General features: G+C 34.4%; 2 protein-coding genes, 1 long non-coding RNA gene and 1 pseudogene across 3 annotated transcripts; 3 read left to right on the forward strand and 1 right to left on the reverse strand.

Annotated features, from left to right (window-relative positions):
• Positions 1–102: 102 nt before the first annotated feature.
• Positions 103–12720, reverse strand: LOC116141458 (probable calcium-binding protein CML21). The gene is given in 8 exon segments (XM_031426959.1): positions 103–495; positions 747–782; positions 785–914; positions 1127–1228; positions 2267–2367; positions 2694–2944; positions 3449–3482; positions 12644–12720. Coding segments are annotated over 8 exon segments (816 nt in total). The 5' UTR covers positions 12696–12720; the 3' UTR covers positions 103–385.
• On the forward strand, positions 4897–7730 carry LOC116141457 (ubiquitin-conjugating enzyme E2 28-like). The gene is made up of 5 exons (XM_031426957.1): positions 4897–5056; positions 5893–5983; positions 6356–6483; positions 7061–7165; positions 7376–7730. The coding sequence occupies exons 2-5, from the start codon at positions 5914–5916 to the stop codon at positions 7517–7519; spliced, it is 447 nt and encodes a 148-aa protein (XP_031282817.1). The 5' UTR covers positions 4897–5056; positions 5893–5913; the 3' UTR covers positions 7520–7730.
• Positions 12721–14449: 1729 nt separating the features above from the next.
• LOC116141488 lies at positions 14450–16014 on the forward strand (annotated as a pseudogene).
• Positions 16015–16087: 73 nt separating this feature from the next.
• LOC116141449 lies at positions 16088–17807 on the forward strand. The gene is made up of 3 exons (XR_004129808.1): positions 16088–16398; positions 16503–16538; positions 17648–17807. It is a non-coding gene; the product is annotated as an uncharacterized LOC116141449 (long non-coding RNA).
• The last annotated feature ends 1371 nt before the right edge of the window (positions 17808–19178 follow it).

The raw sequence follows: 19178 nt of genomic DNA on the forward strand, positions 1-19178 counted from the left end.
ATGAACAATGCAGATCATTTCCCAGTTTAAGTTTTATTCAATAAACCTCAAAAAATAAACAATACTAAGGATCAGAAAGTGAAAATACTGCCTGTCGTAAACTTTTTACCAAAGTTGACATAATCTCTATTACAAAAGAAGAAAAGAGAAAAGTGAGACATCACAGAAGCCTCTTAAACTATTGGAAGATGCATATGAGTTGTGTACGTGAGACTATTTACATTACAAATTAAACTTCATTTATTTCTACATCCTTATATCGCCTCGCCCATTACCATTTACCAGAAAGAGTAAACAGGACTTCATGCTGGAACTTCACCTCTCTGAAAAGCTTTAGCTACCAGCAATTGTAGACAGCAACAACTGGTAACTATCATGGATTGGCTTAAACCTTTTCTTCACCCTCCTCCTCATCATCGATTCCAACCCAATTAGTGAATGCAAACAGAAATTCCTTGAAGTTCACCATTCCATTTCTATCCCAGTCCATCTCCTCTGCAATAGTAAAGCGGGAAGAACATTAGCCATTAGAAATATCTAATATGACCAACAAAATTCATCAACGCATAATAATGTTGAGCAAATTTTTTCAAATGCATGCACATAGAAGAGCATAAAGGTCTTCCTCCACCAAGAAATCCGCATCCACAGTGAAAGCAGGGCACTTGTTATAGAGGAGAAATATATTTCTTGAAACATGGAGGTGTAAATTTTTTAGAATGCTGTAAGAAAGGGAAAAAACTGACCAAATCTTTTCATGACTATTCGTCCGGAAGAGCGTTCCCTGATTCATTTATGGCTTGAGCCATCTCATTTCTGCTGACATAACGATCCTTGTTCTTGTCCAAGAATACAAATGCATCAACCAAGGTTTCAAAAGTTGCCTCCAACTTCGGCATACCCATTCGTGATTTCTAGCAATGTTAAGGAACACAAAAGTAAGGAGAGCCCTCTACATAAGGCAATACTGTATATGGCACATAGTGTAATAAATCAAACTACTTTCTCCGTGGAAAACGGTGTTCGTTGCACTTCTACAAAATACGACTGAGGATGATGTTTAAAAAGAAAAACTGTTGGCTTAAAAAATGAAATATGCCGAATTTTAAGTGGTGTGATTGGAAACAGCATGAAGAGCAGTTGGATCATCCTTCAGAAGATACACAAGGCAGAGGAGTACAATGAACTCATTGAACTTCATTCCCATATCCTCATTAATATCACAGGCCTGAAAGAGATCATTGGTTTCCTCCTCTGTAAATTTTATTTCAAGCTTAAGAAAACACTTCTTAGAAGAGATAGAAAAAAAATGAATACTTCTTAGAAGACAATCAGTATTACATACCTGTGTATATCAAAGAGATATAAGCACTTAAAGCACTGTTGGAACGTAAAACTATTTTAAACTCTGCTTACCCAAATATATAAAGTTTAGAATGGTTTAAACAGAAAATTTACTTAAGACTGCCCAAATCCACGACCCACTTGCCGCCACCGAGATTCTTCGCTTCTGCTCTCTCTCCGACCGCCGTGACTTAGACTACGCTCTTAAGGTTTTTAACCAAACGCGTGAACCCAATTGCTTTGTTTATAACACTCTTATAAGAGCCTTGAGTGAGAGTGAAGATTCTTGGACGGACTTGAACAAAAAATGTAAACCAGAAAAGTATTTAAGAGAAACTCAAAGCAGAACTAACGAATTCAGAAAACAGAGAAACTGTTATTAATTGACTAGAAAGTTCAGATACAAGAATGCTGCATTTATATAGCAGCTACACAAAGCACCAAAGCGTCACCGTATTACATTCAAGTATTAAACTTTTACAAAACAATCCTTCAGTTTTGATCTTTTACATAAAAACCCTTCTCACTCACTTCTATACTCGATATTTCCCCTTAAACCAAATACTTGATATTGATACAGTACTTGAACAACACTGTCTTACACCATCATTCTTCCTTATATCAACTTTTCCCCGTAAACTAGACACTCTTTAGCTTTATTCTACTTCCAAGTTCACCTTCCTTTGCAGCAGCCTTTAATAGGCATATATTCTTATTCTGCATTTTCCACCAGGCTTAAACATTTACCAGTAAAAGAAAACTTTCAAACTAAAGAAAAAACTGCAACAGTCAATTTCTTCTACTTTTACTCTGCATATTTACACTTTCTTTCAATTTTCCAGCATAGNAGAAGATACACAAGGCAGAGAAGTACAATGAACTCATTGAACTTCATTCCCATGTCCTCATTAATATCACAGGCCTGAAAGAGATCATTGATTTCCTCCTCTGTAAATTTTATTTCAAGCTTAAGAAAACACTTCTTAAGCTCTTCCTGATCAATCGCACCATTTGAGTCCTCATCTACAAGAAATAGAAAAAAGAATACCTCTTAGAAGTTAGAAGACAATCAGTATTACGTGTCTGTGTATATCAAAAAGATATGAGCACTTAAAGCAGTGTTAGAACCTAAAAATATTTTAAACCTTGCTAACCCAAATATATCAAGTTTAGAATGGTTTGAACAGAAAAATTTATTTCTAACAGGTTTAAAACTCAAAACTTGAATGTCTGGAAATTTTTGATAGGGAAATTGCCAGCTATAGATGTACAGCCTGCTTGATAAACTATGCATAAATCTTTCAACAAACAATTGAAAAAACAAATATAAAAAATACTACGAAACCTACCAAATTGCTCAAAAATATCTTTGCATTTTCTTAAGCCCTCATCAATTTTTGGGAATTTCAAAATTATGCTGTTGAACGATTTCATGGCAGTTCCTTCAGTTGCCCTTCGCTGCATAGCTTCAACCATTTTGGCCTCAAGCTTTGTTTCTGGTATCCAAGCATGCTTAGAAGACTCAGGCTTTCCCAAAATACCTCCCATAACCAATTGATAATGACAAAATGGGATAGCAATGTTTGAGCTACCTATAAGCCTGGCCACAGATAAGACGAAAATGTTTAGACACTGTAACCAGTTTTACATTCAAATTTCAATCATATAATAACCATCTACTGCATTTACCAACATCTTCATAATGAAAAATAACATAACTACAAATTCAAGCTCAGTAACAACCTTTCAATCTAGAATTATTCCCTTACTTTTAATATAAATTCGATTACTGTGAACATGGAAACCACGAATGATTCTTTATGCATCAGTAAAAAAAAATCCAGCATATATGTTTATATGCACCTTATGATTATGATAAGATATACATACACAAGATCTACAATTAAATTTGTCACTGGGTTACCTTCAAAGCTCCAATATATCGATAAAAGGACAGAAATCTTGATAAAATTTTATGATTTTTTGAAAACAAATCCAGAAATAAAGCTGTGCAGACAATCTTGTTCCATTATCAATCACAAAACCCCATAACAAAAATTAACCCAAGAACAATTAAAAAAGAAATTGAAAATGCAACTCTCACCAAACAACAAAACTTTTCCAGGTTCCTGCTGCTCCTGAAACTCAACAAAATCAATCAAGAACCAGCAAAAATTATTAAGAACACAAAAACAAAAGCACCCCACCAAAGAAGGAAATGAAAACAACCCAGAAAGAGAATCAATGAAGAGGTGAACTTAGTTACTTGTCAAGGAGACAAAACAACACAGAGAGAGAGAGAGAGAGAGAGAGAGAGAGAGAGAGAGAAGGGAAGAGGTGAATGCTAAAGTTAGATAAAATGGTTTCGTTGTTGCTGAGTTTGAGTTCTGAAACCAAGTTTTGTGGTGAACCCACCACGTATTTTCAATTCCCTCTCGATCCTGGCGCTTGTGGTTGTCCACTAACCATCCATTTCCGCTGACCTTTCATTATTTTCCCAAATAATATCAACAGAATTTACCGAATTTTTAAATATAATACAACAATCATCACCTAAATCATATGATTAATACTACTCGAAACTATATTTTAAATGGTTTGCCATTAGACCTTACTACCACAATACTAAAACTCTTCCAGCAGATTCCAGGCAAATGATTCAGATAATAAACATCTGTCCATTGGATAAGTGGTAAAGGATTATCTAAGATATTTTAAGAGTTTTTTAATCTTGTATTTGATATATGAGAGAACATGGAGTTATCTAAGAAAATTGTAGTAGATGTGGATTCTTCAACTTATTTTAAAGTAATTATGTTTTTATTTGAATAAATTCAAGCTAGTAATTGATGGGGTATTTGATATTTTGGCATTAACGGTTTGGTCTACGTACCTATTCATGGATAGTCTAGATAGTTAGTACAAATTGAGGATAGTATAGATAAACATACAGTTTCAAATTTGATTTCCTGTCTGAGTATCTCTAATTTAAATAGAGGGTGTAAAAGGGAGATTCAAATGAACTGTTATGACAAGAGATTGTTAAGCTAATCTATACAAAAAAAAGTCAAAGTGCACAAGAGTTAACCCGAAAATCTTGGTTACAAAAAAACAAAAAAAGGGTTTGGTCTAGGCTCAAATGCTCGATTGTATTTTGTTTTTATTGTGAAATTGACAAATTGATAGTCATGACCTAAATGTTACAAATCTATCCCATATCATCTATCCTCTAGTGGTGGGCTTGTTTTGTCTAAAGAAAAAGACCTCCACTCTTGATCATACTTGCAATATTCATATCCCACTAATAAGTTATGATTATTGTCAATAATACAACCATCCAACTAATCCACATTTTTATTGATTTATGGTCGAATATAATAACTTCACACAAACAATTTCAAGCGAGATAATAAACAAAAGAAAAAATAATAAAATATTTTGAGGGTTGTATCGGGCCGGGCTAGACAGAACATAACCCAACCCAATAACTGATTTGGGCCTAAATCTGGGCCCATGGAATCCACATCTACTAATGTATGAAGTAACTAGAAGACGAATTGGAATTTGGCAAGTAAGTGCCGTGGGTGCCAGCCACAGCTACTCAATATATTTACCCTATTTCTTCGAACTTTCTCAGTTTCCACCTTACCATAAATTCATACATTTCTTTCAATTTGGATTCTTCGATTCAATCCTTTGACCCTAAGTTAAGGTATGGGTTTCAAATTTTAAGATTTTTAATTTAATACTGCTTTTATTGTCTTCTGGGATTTTGATTTCTAGACTATTAAATTATGTTTGTGGGGTCAATTTTTCCGTACAATAAAATTGTTTTTATGGGGTTAGGGTTAGGGTTTCTGATCGTTTTTTGATGTTGAACCCTTAAGGCACGACAGGGTTTCTGTATTTTTTGATTTGTTATTTCTGCAAGTTGTATTATTTTAGTGTTTTGTATTTTGTTTATTTATTTATTTGATTATTTGATAAATCAATTGATTATTTGTGGGTTCACCGTGTGTCAGACTTGAATTAGAATTTTGTTGTGACCTGTTTGGCTAGTAATAGAAGAAATAATTGCTATGAGACGAACAATTATTACAAGAAAATTTAATATATCTGGTCTCTGATTCTGTGGAATTCATGTGTTGTTGTTTGATTGGGTTAATATGACTTGTTAGATGGGTATTATTTGATTTTAGAGTTAGGTTCAAGGATTGGAAATTCCTTTGTTTGGGAAAATTTTCATTTGTAAATATTTATGAACTTTGTTGTTTGGCTGGGTTAATATGACCTTTGTTGTTAGATGGGTATTATTTGATTTTAGAGTTAGGCTCAAGGATTGGAAATTCCTTTGTTTTGGAATATTTTCATTCATAAATATTTATGAACTTTGTTGTTCGATTGGGTTAATATGAACTTTGTTGTTCGATTGGGTTAATACGAACTTTGTTGTTGGATAGGTATTATTTAATTTTAGAGATAGGTTCAAGGATTGGAAATTCCTTTGTTTTGGAAAATTTTCATTCTTAAATATTTATGCTTTTGCAGTGTGTGCCTTGAGAAAGTTTCATGGCTTCAAAAAGGATCAACAAGGAGTTGAAGGACCTGCAGAAGGACCCTCCTGCCTCGTGCAGCGCTGGTGTGTTTTCTTCTATCAATGTATTTATATATTGCTTTTAGTTGTATCGAACTTTCTTTTACTATGAAGATTTTAAATGGAGAAATTATATTCATTAATCATTGTGCACATCTCAACTTGAGTTTTCTAATCCTTCATCACCCCTACCTTCCCTTTAATTCCAGGAGGAAATCAAAAGATAGAAACTTAGTAAATGGAACCTTAGTTAGATTATTGGATTTTGTTTGGCTGCTCTTCAATCAATCTTATTTGCTGATCAAAACATTTGCAACATTAATGCGACAATGCATGCAGTGAGCATTTTATCTTTTGGACATAATATATATTATATTTGGTTATGGTATATAATTTGGAAATGCTGCATGTTTACAGGCCCAGTGGCTGATGACATGTTCCACTGGCAAGCAACAATCATGGGTCCATCAGATAGCCCATTTTCAGGGGGTGTCTTTCTTGTATCCATTCACTTCCCACCAGATTATCCATTCAAGCCACCCAAAGTAATATATTTTCTTTTTCCTTTGCAAAATATATTTTATTCCTCAAGCACATTCCTCTTTGCTTTAATGACTTCATATTTGAAATGTTTCTTCTTTATTATTTTAGAATATTGAGGCTCTGTATTTCTTGTTCTTCTCAGTGTATTTGGGAGTTGTTTTCATTGTGAGCTTGGTAGTAGTTTCTACTGGTTTTGTATCTGTTTGGTTGAGTCAAGTGCAGTATTAACAAATTGATTTGCTATTTGTTGAGTGAGTGGGAACTGTATCTGTCTTATACTCTGCATATATAAACTCTTTGTTAGTTCCCCATTGTTGACTTGAATCGTTATCATGGTTTGCTCATGGTATCTAAGAAAATACTGTTCTTCTGTTTCACTATATTCCTATTCATGTAGGAATTGGCTTATACTCATTATGTAGACTAATCTTGGCAAGTTATGTAGGCCAACTGAAGGAAGACAGTGACATATGGTCGACTTAGTTGTTTTATTCTTTGAATTATCTTTCAAAGTGGTTAAGCAATGTGGTAATGCTTCCTGTGTTATATTAAAGTGGATAATTTCGATTATTTTTACAGGTTGCCTTCCGTACCAAGGTTTTCCACCCTAATATCAACAGCAATGGTAGCATCTGTCTTGACATTCTCAAAGAGCAGTGGAGCCCAGCCTTGACAATATCCAAGGTAATGTACTTTCTTACTGTATGCTTTCTTATATCTTTTAGTCAAGACTGATTAAAGGGATGCATCGCTACTATAACCTTTCTTTCGTAGATATGGTCGAATTATAGAAGAAGACAAGTCGGATATAATTTTTCATCAAACTTTTTTGCTTAGCCATTCTTGGGTTTGGCTTTGGCTTTTTTTGACATGTTATGATTGTTCTTTTTGCAGGTTCTTCTTTCAATTTGCTCACTGCTTACTGATCCAAACCCAGATGATCCTCTTGTGCCTGAGATTGCCCATATGTACAAGACTGACAGAGCCAAATATGAGAGTACTGCTCGATCCTGGACTCAGAAATATGCGATGGGTTAGAAGATGAATTCCTTAATAACAAGGAAGGTCATAGTCGTTGCAGTCCTATTAGTAAATAATAGAAAAATAAGTCTGTCCAGAGATTAATTACTTGTTTGCTTTTGCCATATACTTTGTTATGGAAGGTTTTATGTGGGTTACTTTCAAACTTTAGACAGGTCCTTTAAAACTTGCATTAAAATTTGCTTAAAAAACCATCTGTTTTCTCGTTTGAGGTGCGTGAAATATCGTTTGCATGAAATATCAGAATTTCAAATTAAATACACGTTATGGTCAAGTGATTTTAGGGCTAATATATATATGATTCAGATTGCTAACCAGGAAACAGAGAATCCAATTCATGTGCAGTCAGATGGTCTAGTTGAATGGACAATGTATAAAGAGGAGTTAGACCTGTAATTCTTGTGCCCGTCTCTTGGGTTGATCAAGGCTTTATCTGCTAGATTATTGTTTGTTGATTTGGAATTGAACTATGAACCAACCTAGCCTGTTTCTGGGAAAGAGTTTTGCATTTTTTACTTATTGACAGCCAAACAGTCTCATAATCTTTACTTTCATAAGATACTAGGACTTTTCAGAGCTAACCAGAAGGGAATTTTTGTGGCAGCCTTACCTGTAGATAAGAATATGACCTTGTTTGGATCTTGGACAAAGAGTCTCAACAGTGAGGCCCATTGAGGCCTTTTCCCTTCACATGCATATCATTCTCACTTCTCACCATCTCCTCCCTCATTTGTATAGCTATAGCCTAGAAATTGCTGGTATATGGTCCCCTAAAGCTAGCAATTAGGTCACTTGCCAAAAAAATCTAAAATGGTATCTCTTAGCAATGGCTGTGAATGTGGGGACCTCAGCCTGAAGCTCCAGTAATTCACATTGTTTTCTTGCTGTCTTCATCATTTCACCATTATTATTTTAAACAAGTGAGTGAACCAAAGAATTTCATCTCCAACAACCAAACTGTTTAAAAAAAAAAAAAAAAAAAAAAATCACATGGAAAGTAGAACCTGTGTGGATTTTGTCAAGACAGTTAACCATGTGCTGACAGATGAAATTAAATGAAGCAGAAAGGGACAACAGAAGAGTCAAAATAGATGAGTGGTTAATTGATTCACAGAGGGGGGGGAGAGAGAGAGAGAGAGCATGTGAAAACAAAAGATTTTGGTTAACAAAATGGGAGTATAAGGACCCATCAGTTAGCGACAATGTGATGCAGTGGCCACCAGTTGCATGTTATCATGTTTCCCAATAATAAATCCTTTTCACTGTTGAGTGTTATCACTCTCCAACATTTTACCAAAACTGTTTTGAATTGGGGGCTCCATTGATTCAGAATACACTTCATTTGTTCATCCATTATAACACATATGCCTTGGTGTGTAGGAAGATAAGACCAAACCAAATGAGGGAGAATAGTGAGAAACAGAATGAACTTATAGGACATGTCCCTATTAACCTCCCTTTTGTAATTCTTGAATGCATCCAATTTTGAGTGAACCCTTTTGTGCTTGGCTGCTTTTGATTGTTTTGCTCACACTCATCTTTCACTATCTTTATTAATCTCAAATTTATATATTCTTGTTGGCTTATGTTTTCTAAGTTGTTTGTTAATTATATGCATTTATGTTATTCGATCCGACGGTTTGGTTTTAAAATAAACTTATTAGCCTAAAAATAGTGTTACATGTACAAACTGATATAACATTATTTACAAATATTTAAGTAAAAGATGTAGTTTAGAGGAGTTTTATGCACATGGGTGTCTTGCTAAAGTTGGTTTACTGATTTCTTGGGTAGATCTGAAACTTTAGAAATAAGTAATTAAAGAAGAAATATAAGAATTTTGTTTACTCAAAACCAGAGAAAAGAGAGGATCATGCTTCATGCATATATGCATGTGGTGAATTAAATAGTTGAGTGGGTTGGAATAAAAATGAAACCTTTTTCTTCAAGTGATGAAAAAGTAAATGCATTAACCCTAATTTAGCCATCTTGTCAATAAGAACAAATCAAAAACTAAAATAAAAAAATAAAAAAGGTTGTCGGCTGAATATATAGTGTCGGTAGATGTAAGACTTGCTCTTCTTCTACATTAAACATTTATTTAATGTTGAGAGAAAAAGAGAAAGGGACATTATTGAAAGGAAAAGGAGCATATCTTTGATATTTTATTTCTTATTTCTTTTACAAGGAATTTATGTCACTTATATACAGTGAATCAATTGTGAAATGCTCACTGTCAGAGACGGAGGTGATAATGAACGATGGTTTACCCAAATGCTTTAATAACAATTTTTGCTATCTCTATTACAAATGAATTAGCTTCCTTTTCATTCATCAATCTCATACCTGCTTTTAGTTTCAATCTTGCATCAAATCTTTGCAATATAGGTTGATCTATTGATTGGCTGGTGATCTGAGGAGATGGTAACAGGAATACCACCCATGAGGGTGCTACTAAAATGGGATTTTGCCCGACTTTAAGCCATGAACAATGCAGATCATTTCCCAGTTTAAGTTTTTTCATAAACCTCAAAAAATAAACAATAATAAGGATCAGAAAATAAAATATTGCCTGTCGTAAACTTTTTACCAAAATTGACATAATCCCTATTACAAAAGAAGAAAAGAGAAAAGTGAGACATCACAGAAGCCTCTGAATTATTAGAAGAGCATTTCAGTGGTGTACGTGAACTATCTACATTACAAATTAAACTTCATTTATTTCTACATCCTGTATGGCCTCCCTTTACCATTTACCAGAAAGAGTAAAAGGACTTCATGCTGGAACTTCCCACTCTCTGAAAAGCCTTTAGCTACCAGCAATTGTAGACAGCAACACTGGGAAAAAACATGGATGGTTTAACCTTCTCTTCACCCTCTTCCTCGTCATCTATTCCAACCCAATTAGTGAATGCAAATAGAAATCCTTGAAGTTCACCATTCCATTTTTATCCCAGTCCATCTCCTCTACAATAGTAAAGCGGGAAGAACATAGCCATTAGAATATCTATATGACCAACAAAACTCATCAAAGCATAATTTGAGTAAATCTGTTCAAATGCATGCACATAGAAGAGCATGAAGATCTTCGCACCGAGAAATCCACATCCAGATTGAAAGCAGGGCACTGTATATAGGAGAAATATAATTTTTGAAACATGGAGGTATAAATTTTTTTGAATGCTGGAAGAAAGGAAAAAAACTGACCAAATTTTCATGACTATTCGTCCCGAAGAGCGTTCCCTGATTCATTTATGGCTTGAGCCATCTCATTTCTGCTGACAAACCATCTTGTTCCTGTCCAAGAATACAAATGCATCAACCAAGGTTTCGAAAGTTGCCTCCAACTTCGGCTACCCATCCGTGATTTCTAGCATGAAGGAACACAAAAAAAGGAGAGCTCTCTACATAGAGCAATATTGTATATGGCACATAGTGTAATCAATCAAACTAGTTTCTCCAAGGAAAAGGTGTTCGTTGCACTTTTACAAAATACAACTGAGGACAATGTTTAAAAAAGAAAAATTGCCGGCTTTAAAATGAAATATGCTGAATTTTAAATAGTGTGATTGGATACAGCATGAAGAGCAGTTGGATCATCCTTCAGAGATACACAAGGCAGAGAAGACAATGAACTCATTGAACTTCATTCCCAGTCCTCATTAAATCACAGGCTGAAAGAGATCATTGATTTCTCCTCTGGAAATTTTATTCAAGCTTAGAAAAACACTTCTTAAGCTCTCCTGATCAATCGCACCATTTGAGTCCTCATTACAAGAAATAGAAAAAGAGATACCTCTTAGAAGTTAGAAGACAATCAGTATTACGTGTCTGTGTATATCAAAAAGATATGAGCACTTAAAGCAGTGCTAGAACGTAAAAATATTTTAAACTTGCTAACACCAAATATATCAAGTTTAGAAGGTTTGAACAGAAAAATTTATTTCTAACAGGTTTAAAAATCAAAACTTGAATGTCTGGAAATTTTTAGGGAAATTGCCAGCTATAGATGTACAGCCTGCTTGATAAACTATGCATAAATTTCACAAAACAATTGAAAAAACAAATATAAAAAAATATACGAAACCTACCAAATTGCTCAAAAATATCTTTGCATTTTCTTAAGCCCTCACAATTTTGGGAATTTCAAAATTATGCTGTTGAACGATTTCATGGCATTCCTTCAGTTGCCCTTCGCTGCATAGCTTCAACCATTTTGGCCTCAAGCTTTGTTCTGGTATCCAAGCATGCTTAGAAGACTCAGGCTTTCCCAAAAACCTCCCAAAACCAATTGATAATGACAAAATGGGATAGCAATGTTTGAGCTACCTATAAGCCTGGCACAGATAAGACGAAAATGTTTAGACACTGTAACCAGTTTACATTCAAATTTCAATCATATAATAACCTATACTGCATTACAACATCTTCGTAATGAAAAATAACATAACTACAAATTCAAGCTCAGTAACAACTTTCAATCTAGAATTATCCTTACTTTTAATATAAATTCGATTACTGGAACATGGAAACACGAATGATTCTTATGCATCAGTAAAAAAAAATCCAGCTATATGTTTATATGCACCTTATGATTAGATAAGATATACATACACAAGATCTACAATTAAATTTGTCAATGGGTTACCTTCAAAGCTCCAATATATCGATAAAAGGACAGAAATCTTGATAAAATTTTATGATTTTTTGAAAACAAATCCAGAAATAAAGCTGTGCAGACAATCTTGTTCCATTATCAATCACAAAACCCCATAACAAAAATTAACCCAAGAACAATTAAAAAAGAAATTGAAAATGCAACTCTCACCAAACACAAACTTTCCAGGTTTGCTGCTCCTGAAACTCAACAAAATCAATCAAGAACCAGCAAAATTATTAAGAACACAAAAACAAAAGCACCCCACCAAAGAAGGAAATGAAACAAACCAGAAAGAGAATCAATGAAGAGGTGAACTTAGTTACTGTCAAGGAGACAAAACAACAAAGAGAGAGAGAGAGAGAGAGAGAGAGAGAGAGAGAAGGAAGAGTGAATGCTAAAGTTAGATAAAATGGTTTCGTTGTTGTGAGTTGAGTTCGAAACCAGTTTTGTGGTGAACCCACCACGTATTGTCAATCCCACTCGATCCTGGCGCTTTGGTTGTCCACTAACCATCCATTTCCGCTGACTTTCATTATTTTCCCAATAATATCAACAGAATTTACCGAATTTTAAATATAATACAACAATCATCACCTAGATCATATGATAATACTACTCGAAACTATATTTTAAATGGTTTGCCATTAGACCTTACTACCACAATACTAAAATCTTCCACCAGATTCCAGGCAAATGATTCAGATAATAAACATCTGTCCATTGATAAGTAGTAAAGGATTACTAGATATTTAAGAGTTTTTTAATCTTGTATGTGTATTGAGAGAACATGGAGTTATCTAAGAAAATTGTAGTAGATGTGGATTCTTCAACTTATTTTAAAGTAATTTGTTTTTATTTGAATAAATTCAAGCTAGTAATTGATGGGGTATTTGATATTTTGGCATAACGGTTTGGTTACGCATCTATTCGTGGATAGTCTAGATGTTAGTCAAATGGGGATAGTATAGTAGACATACAGTTTCAAATTTGATTTCCTGTTGAGTATCTCTGATTTAAATAGAGGGGGTGTAGAGGGTGATTCAAGTGAACTGTTATGACAAGAGATTGTTGCGCTAATTCTCCAAAAAAGTCAAAGTGCACAGAGTTAACCCGAAAATCTGGTGTACAAAAAAACAAAAAAAGGGTTTGGTCTAGGCTCAAATGCCGATTGTATTTTGTTTTTTTGTGAAATTGACAAATTGATGTCATGACCTAAATGTTACAACTATCCCATATCATCTATCCTCTAGTGGTGGGCTTGTTTGTCTAAAGAAAAAGACCTCCACTCTTGATCATACTTGCAATATTCTATCCCACTAATAAGTTATGATTATTGTCAATAATACAACACCAACTAATCCACATTTTATGTTTATGGTCGAATATAATAACCACACAAACAATTTCAAGCGAGATATAACAAAAGAAAAAATAATAAAATATTTGAGGGTTGTACGGGCCGGGCTAGAAAGAACATAACCCAACCAATAACTGATTTGGGCCTAAATCTGGGCCCATGGAATCCGCATCTACTAATGTATGAAGTAACTAGAAGACGAATTGGAATTTGGCAAGTGTGGCGTGGGTGCCAGCCACAGCTACTCAATATATTTACCTATTTCTTCGAACTTCTCAGTTTCCACCTTACCATAAATTCATACATTTCTTTCATTTGGATTCTTCGATTCGATCCTTTGACCCTAAGTTAAGGTATGGGTTTCAAATTTAAGATTTTTAATTTAATACTGCTTTATGTCTCTGGATTTTGATTTCTAGACATTAATTATGTTTGTGGGGTCAATTTTTCCTACAATAAAATTGTTTTTATGGGGTTAGGGTTAGGGTTTCTGATGTTTTTTGATGTTGAACCCTTAAGCACGACAGGGTTTCTGTATTTTTTGATTTGTTATTTCTGCAAGTTGTATTATTTAGTGTTTTGTATTTTGTTTATTTATTTATTTGATTATTTGATAAATCAAGTATATTTGTGGGTTCACCGTGTGTCAGACTTGAATTAGAATTTTGTTGTGACCTGTTTGGCTAGTAATAGAAGAATAATTGCTATGAGACGAACAATTATTACAAGAAAATTTAATATATCTGGTCTCTGATTCTGTGGAATTCATGTGTTGTTGTTTGATTGGGTTAATATGACTTGTTAGATGGGTATTATTTGATTTTAGAGTTAGGTCAAGGATTGGAAATTCCTTTGTTTGGGAAAATTTTCATTTGTAAATATTATGAACTTTGTTGTTTGGTGGGTTAATATGACCTTTGTTGTTAGATGGGTATTATTTGATTTTAGAGTTAGGCTCAAGGATTGGAAATTCCTTGTTTTTTGAATATTTACTTCATAATATTATGATCTTGTTGTTGATTGGAATAGAACTTTGTGTTCGATTGGGTTAATTGAACTTGTGTTCGATTGGGTTATATGAACTTTGTGTTTGATGGGTAATACGAACTTTGTTGTTGGATAGGTATTATTATTTTAGAGATAGGTTCAAGGATTGGAAATTCCTTTGTTTTGGAAAATTTCATTCTTAAATATTTATGCTTTTGCAGGTGTGCCTTGAGAAAGTTTCATTGCTTAAAAAGGACAACAAGGAGTTGAAGGACCTGCAGAAGGACCCTCCTGCCTCGTGCAGCGCTGGTGTGTTTTTTCTATCATATTATATATTGCTTTTAGTTGTATCGAACTTCTTTTTACTATGAAGATTTTAAATGGAGAAATTATATTCATTAATCATTGTGCACATCTCAACTTGAGTTTTCTAATCCTTCATCACCCCTACCTTCCCTTTAATTCCAGGAGGAAATCAAAAGATAGAAACTTAGTAAATGGAACCTTAGTTAGATTATTGGATTTTGTTTGGCTGCTTCAATCAATCTTATTTGCTGATCAAAACATTTGCAACATTAATGCGACAATGCATGCAGTGAGCATTTTATCTTTTGGACATAAATATATTATATTTGGTTATGGTATATATTTGGAAATGCTGCATGTTTACAGGCCCAGTGGCTGATGACATGTTCCACTGGCAAGCAACAATATGGGTCCATCAGATAGCCCATTTTCAGGGGGTGTCTCTTGTTCCATTCAATTCCCACCAGATTATCCATTCAAGCCACCCAAAGTAATATATTTTCTTTTTCCTTTGCAAAATATATTTTTCCTCAAGCACATTCCTCTTTGCTTTAATGACTTCTATTTGAAATGTTTTTCTTATTATTTTAGAATATTGAGGCTCTGTATTTCTTGTCTTCTCAGTGGATTTGGGAGTTGTTTTCATGTGAGCTTGGTAGTAGTTCTACTGGTTTTGTTCGTTTGGTTGAGTCAAGTGCAGTATAACAAATTGATTGCTATTTGTTGAGTGAGTGGGAACTGTATCTGTCTTATACTCTGCATATATAAACTCTTTGTAGTTCCCCATGTGTGACTTGAATCGTTATCATGGTTTGCTCATGGTATCTAAGAAAATACTGTTCTTCTGTTTCACTATATTCATTCATGTAGGAATTGGCTATAATCTATGTAGATAATCTTGGCAAGTTATGTAGGCCAACTGAAGGAAGACAGTGACATATGGTCGACTTAGTTGTTTTATTCTTTGAATATCTTTCAAAGTGGTTTAGCAATGTGGATAAGCTTCCTGTCGTTATATTAAAGTGGATAATTTCGATATACAGGTTGCCTTCCGTACAAGGTTTTCCACCCTAACATCAACAGCAATGGTAGCATCTGTCTTGACATTCCAAAGAGCAGTGGAGCAGCCTTGACAAATCCAAGGTAATGTACTTTCTTACTGTAGCTTTTTATATCTTTTAGTCAAGACTGATTAAAGGGATGCATCGCTACTATAACTTTCTTTCGTAGATATGTCCGCCCTTTTTAACACAGCTGTTCATTCGTGAATTCCCAAAATTAAAATACCTATCTTCCAAAGCTTTTCAAAATCTCACCTCTCTTCAAGAATTAGACATCTATCAATGTCCGGATCTTACATCCTTTCCAGAGGAGGGCCTCCCATCATCACTTTTGGAATTAAGGATTACGGATTGCGATCTGTTAAAAGAACGGTGTAAGAAGGATGAAGGACAAGAGTGGTCGAAGATTGCCCATATCCGTGAAATCAGTATTTTGTAAAGATGTATAAAAGGAAGGAAGAACAAGCTCTACGTAGTCTCAAAATCCAAAGAATTAGCTCTTGAGGTATGTGAAGTAGAACACCTAAATCCTGTTTAATTTAACAATAAATAGATGAGCTTTAATTATATAACAACTGGGTGTTTATTGTGTTCCACTTCCACATGCAGGAATATCTGAACTCCCAACTCCAATCAATCACAATGGTAAACATAATCATACTCTGCCTAAAATTGCTGCTTCTTTTACTTTATTATCAAATTGCTTGAAATTTTAATCCTCTGTTTTTCTTTGGTTAAAGGAAAAGTTATCACTAACTTATTTTAATGTTCATAGCTCATTAAGAACGTGGTATTACAATATGCCTCATGAACACACAATGTTAAATTCTTGTGTTGTTTGTTTCCTATGGAACAAAATAACAGGAAGAAAACCTCCACGTCATTGTCGATGCAGTACTACTACCGATTGAAACAGTTGAGGCAAAACAGAACATCTGTGGCATGTGACTTTCAGTTGTTGAAGATTTTCCCAAGAGTCAAGCTTGTGGTGAGAATCCTTATTCCTTCTCTCCTTGTGCCGATTTGTCTACTTAATTTGTCTCTCTCTCTTTTATTTAGTGTGAAAACCAAGACTTATATGAGTAACTGCAATTACGAGAAAGCTAATAATACTTAATTGTATAATTTTTTAGGAAGGCTTTCCCATGTGTGTTTGTGTCCCATATGGTAAACCTTCTTAGTCGGTTTTGAAGCTTGTGTTAGTTTCTGCAGTTCCATACCATATTTTCTAATGATACGATAATGGGGATTGTTGTGAGGGAATTGAATTGTGGTTTCTACCCAAACTGTCCCCTTCTCTCGTAGGTATAAGCTCTAATACCCTGTTAAAAATCAGAATCTGTTTTGATACCATGTTAAAAATCGAAATTTATATCAAATCTTTAGAAAATTATGAAACATTTGTGGTTTTTTGTATGAGCTTGATTTCCCATACTTCTTTTTAAATTGGGAAGCAAGTACTCTCTTTTTCTTGTCAGTGGTGAAGATTGTGTCACAAAACTTTCAAAAGTTACATAGGAGTATATCATTTCTATTCTTAAATATTCACTTTTCAACCTTTTCTCCACCCCATTCGCTGAACCCGACACTTTAGCTCCCATTAGAGCAGCTTTCGAAATTTATTTTTTATACTTTAAACCCCTTTATTCGTTGAAGATGGACACTTAGACCCCCAAAAGAATTTTTTTTGGCTCCGCCCCTGCTTCTTGTCATATGAACATCAATTTTAATTTGCTATCCTGTCATTCTTTCAGGGTGAATTTGCAGGAAGAAAACCTGGCTATGCACATCATAATGAGACTGTGAACATCCTTTTTGTGGTAGAAGTACTAGTTGAAATAGTTGAGGCAGAATCTCTGCAAGCATGCTACTTGTGTACTACTTGAAGATTTCCTTCTCTCCTAACGCAAACTTATCTACTATGTATTCCCCGTACTAATTCCTTTAGTAAGTTAGTTTCATTTTTTATTTAGTCCACTTCCCTGATATCCATGTTTATGATAAGCATAGTGTTAATTATGTTCATGTTTATGTTTATAATGCCTGATCCGTTTGTTTCTTTCACAAGTAACATTTCAAATTCTTAGCATTGTTGATAGCTTATTATGTTACACTCCCCAGTGCATTATAATCTATCAACATTGCAATCCGAATGGTGAGCTTCTTCTTGCGCAAATTTTTGCTTGCTTGCTTACTTATATATTACCTGCAAGTCCAATGTTGCAGCCCCTAGTTTTTCATTTTTTATTTTTATTTTTCTCAATTGAATTGATTTACATTGGTGTATGTAATTTATGATCCTCTGTCACAGTGTTCCTTCTTCCCTTGTGCAAACTTTGTTTACTTTGTTTTCCCAGCATTTTGCCTTCTTTATTATTTAGAATATCTAATTAATATGTCATTCTTTTGATTTTTTTCAGAGGACGAGATGAACCTCTGGGTATCCTTGTTGAGGCCAAACCTCTGCAAGCCTGTGAATCAGGAGCTTATTAAAGATATGTTCATGCCTTTGGTTAGTAACCTTATTCTTTTTACACACTGTTTACTGATTACTATGCTACACCGGGATTATTGACTTCATTTCCTAAATGGAATCTCTACATAATTGATCTTCTTTTTTCTTTTGGATGAAAATCAGGACTTCAGTGAGTAACAAAATTGCAACAGAGTTGTTAATTCCAAATGTTACAATTGGTGAGGAAGCATATATGCCACCCTTCTCTCGAAGCAGCCTTGGTTTAAGGAGATCAGAGACTGAAGCAAACAGACGCACTCCTCAGCGGGGTTTTGGAGCTCTAATTCGTTGATGTCTCCCAATAATAACAGCTTCATACCACAAGTCTGCTTTTTTTTTTTTTTCTGTTTAGGAGATGACTAATGACAATGTCAACTAGAAAGGGATCAGTTGAGTTTCGGGACTTTTCGTCTTTCTGTATTGCTGCTTTAGGCAGTTGATGATCAGATTGTTCTCTCCCCAATTCGTTCTTGTATTTTGAGCCTATTCTGAGCTTTAATTCCAATTTTGCTGTTCAAACATGGACCTTATTCCATGTGATCATTTTTTGGTCAGGTCTAACACAGTACTCTCTTCCGTCTCCAAAGCTTATATATCTAGGCCTACTACAAGCAGAAGCTCACCTCTCTTACTTCCCTCTGTTAAAAGAACAATGCAAGAGGGATGAAGGCCAGGAGTGGTCCAAGATTTCCTATATCACTCACATCAATATTTGGCCATAGATTTGGTTACTGATTAAGGAGAATGATCACAAACTCAAACAAAAAAGA

This window comes from Pistacia vera, unplaced genomic scaffold (genome assembly GCF_008641045.1).
Source record: "Pistacia vera cultivar Batoury unplaced genomic scaffold, PisVer_v2 Contig4, whole genome shotgun sequence".
Lineage (NCBI taxonomy): Eukaryota > Viridiplantae > Streptophyta > Magnoliopsida > Sapindales > Anacardiaceae > Pistacia > Pistacia vera.

Coding starts and splice junctions, on each gene's coding strand:
- LOC116141457 (XM_031426957.1), top strand. CDS start 5,914: ATGGCTTCAAAAAGGATCAACAAGGAGTTGAAGGACCTGCAGAAGGAC. Junction 5,984..6,355: donor TCCTGCCTCGTGCAGCGCTG/GTGTGTTTTCTT, acceptor GCATGTTTACAG/GCCCAGTGGCTGATGACATG. Junction 7,166..7,375: donor CAGCCTTGACAATATCCAAG/GTAATGTACTTT, acceptor TTCTTTTTGCAG/GTTCTTCTTTCAATTTGCTC.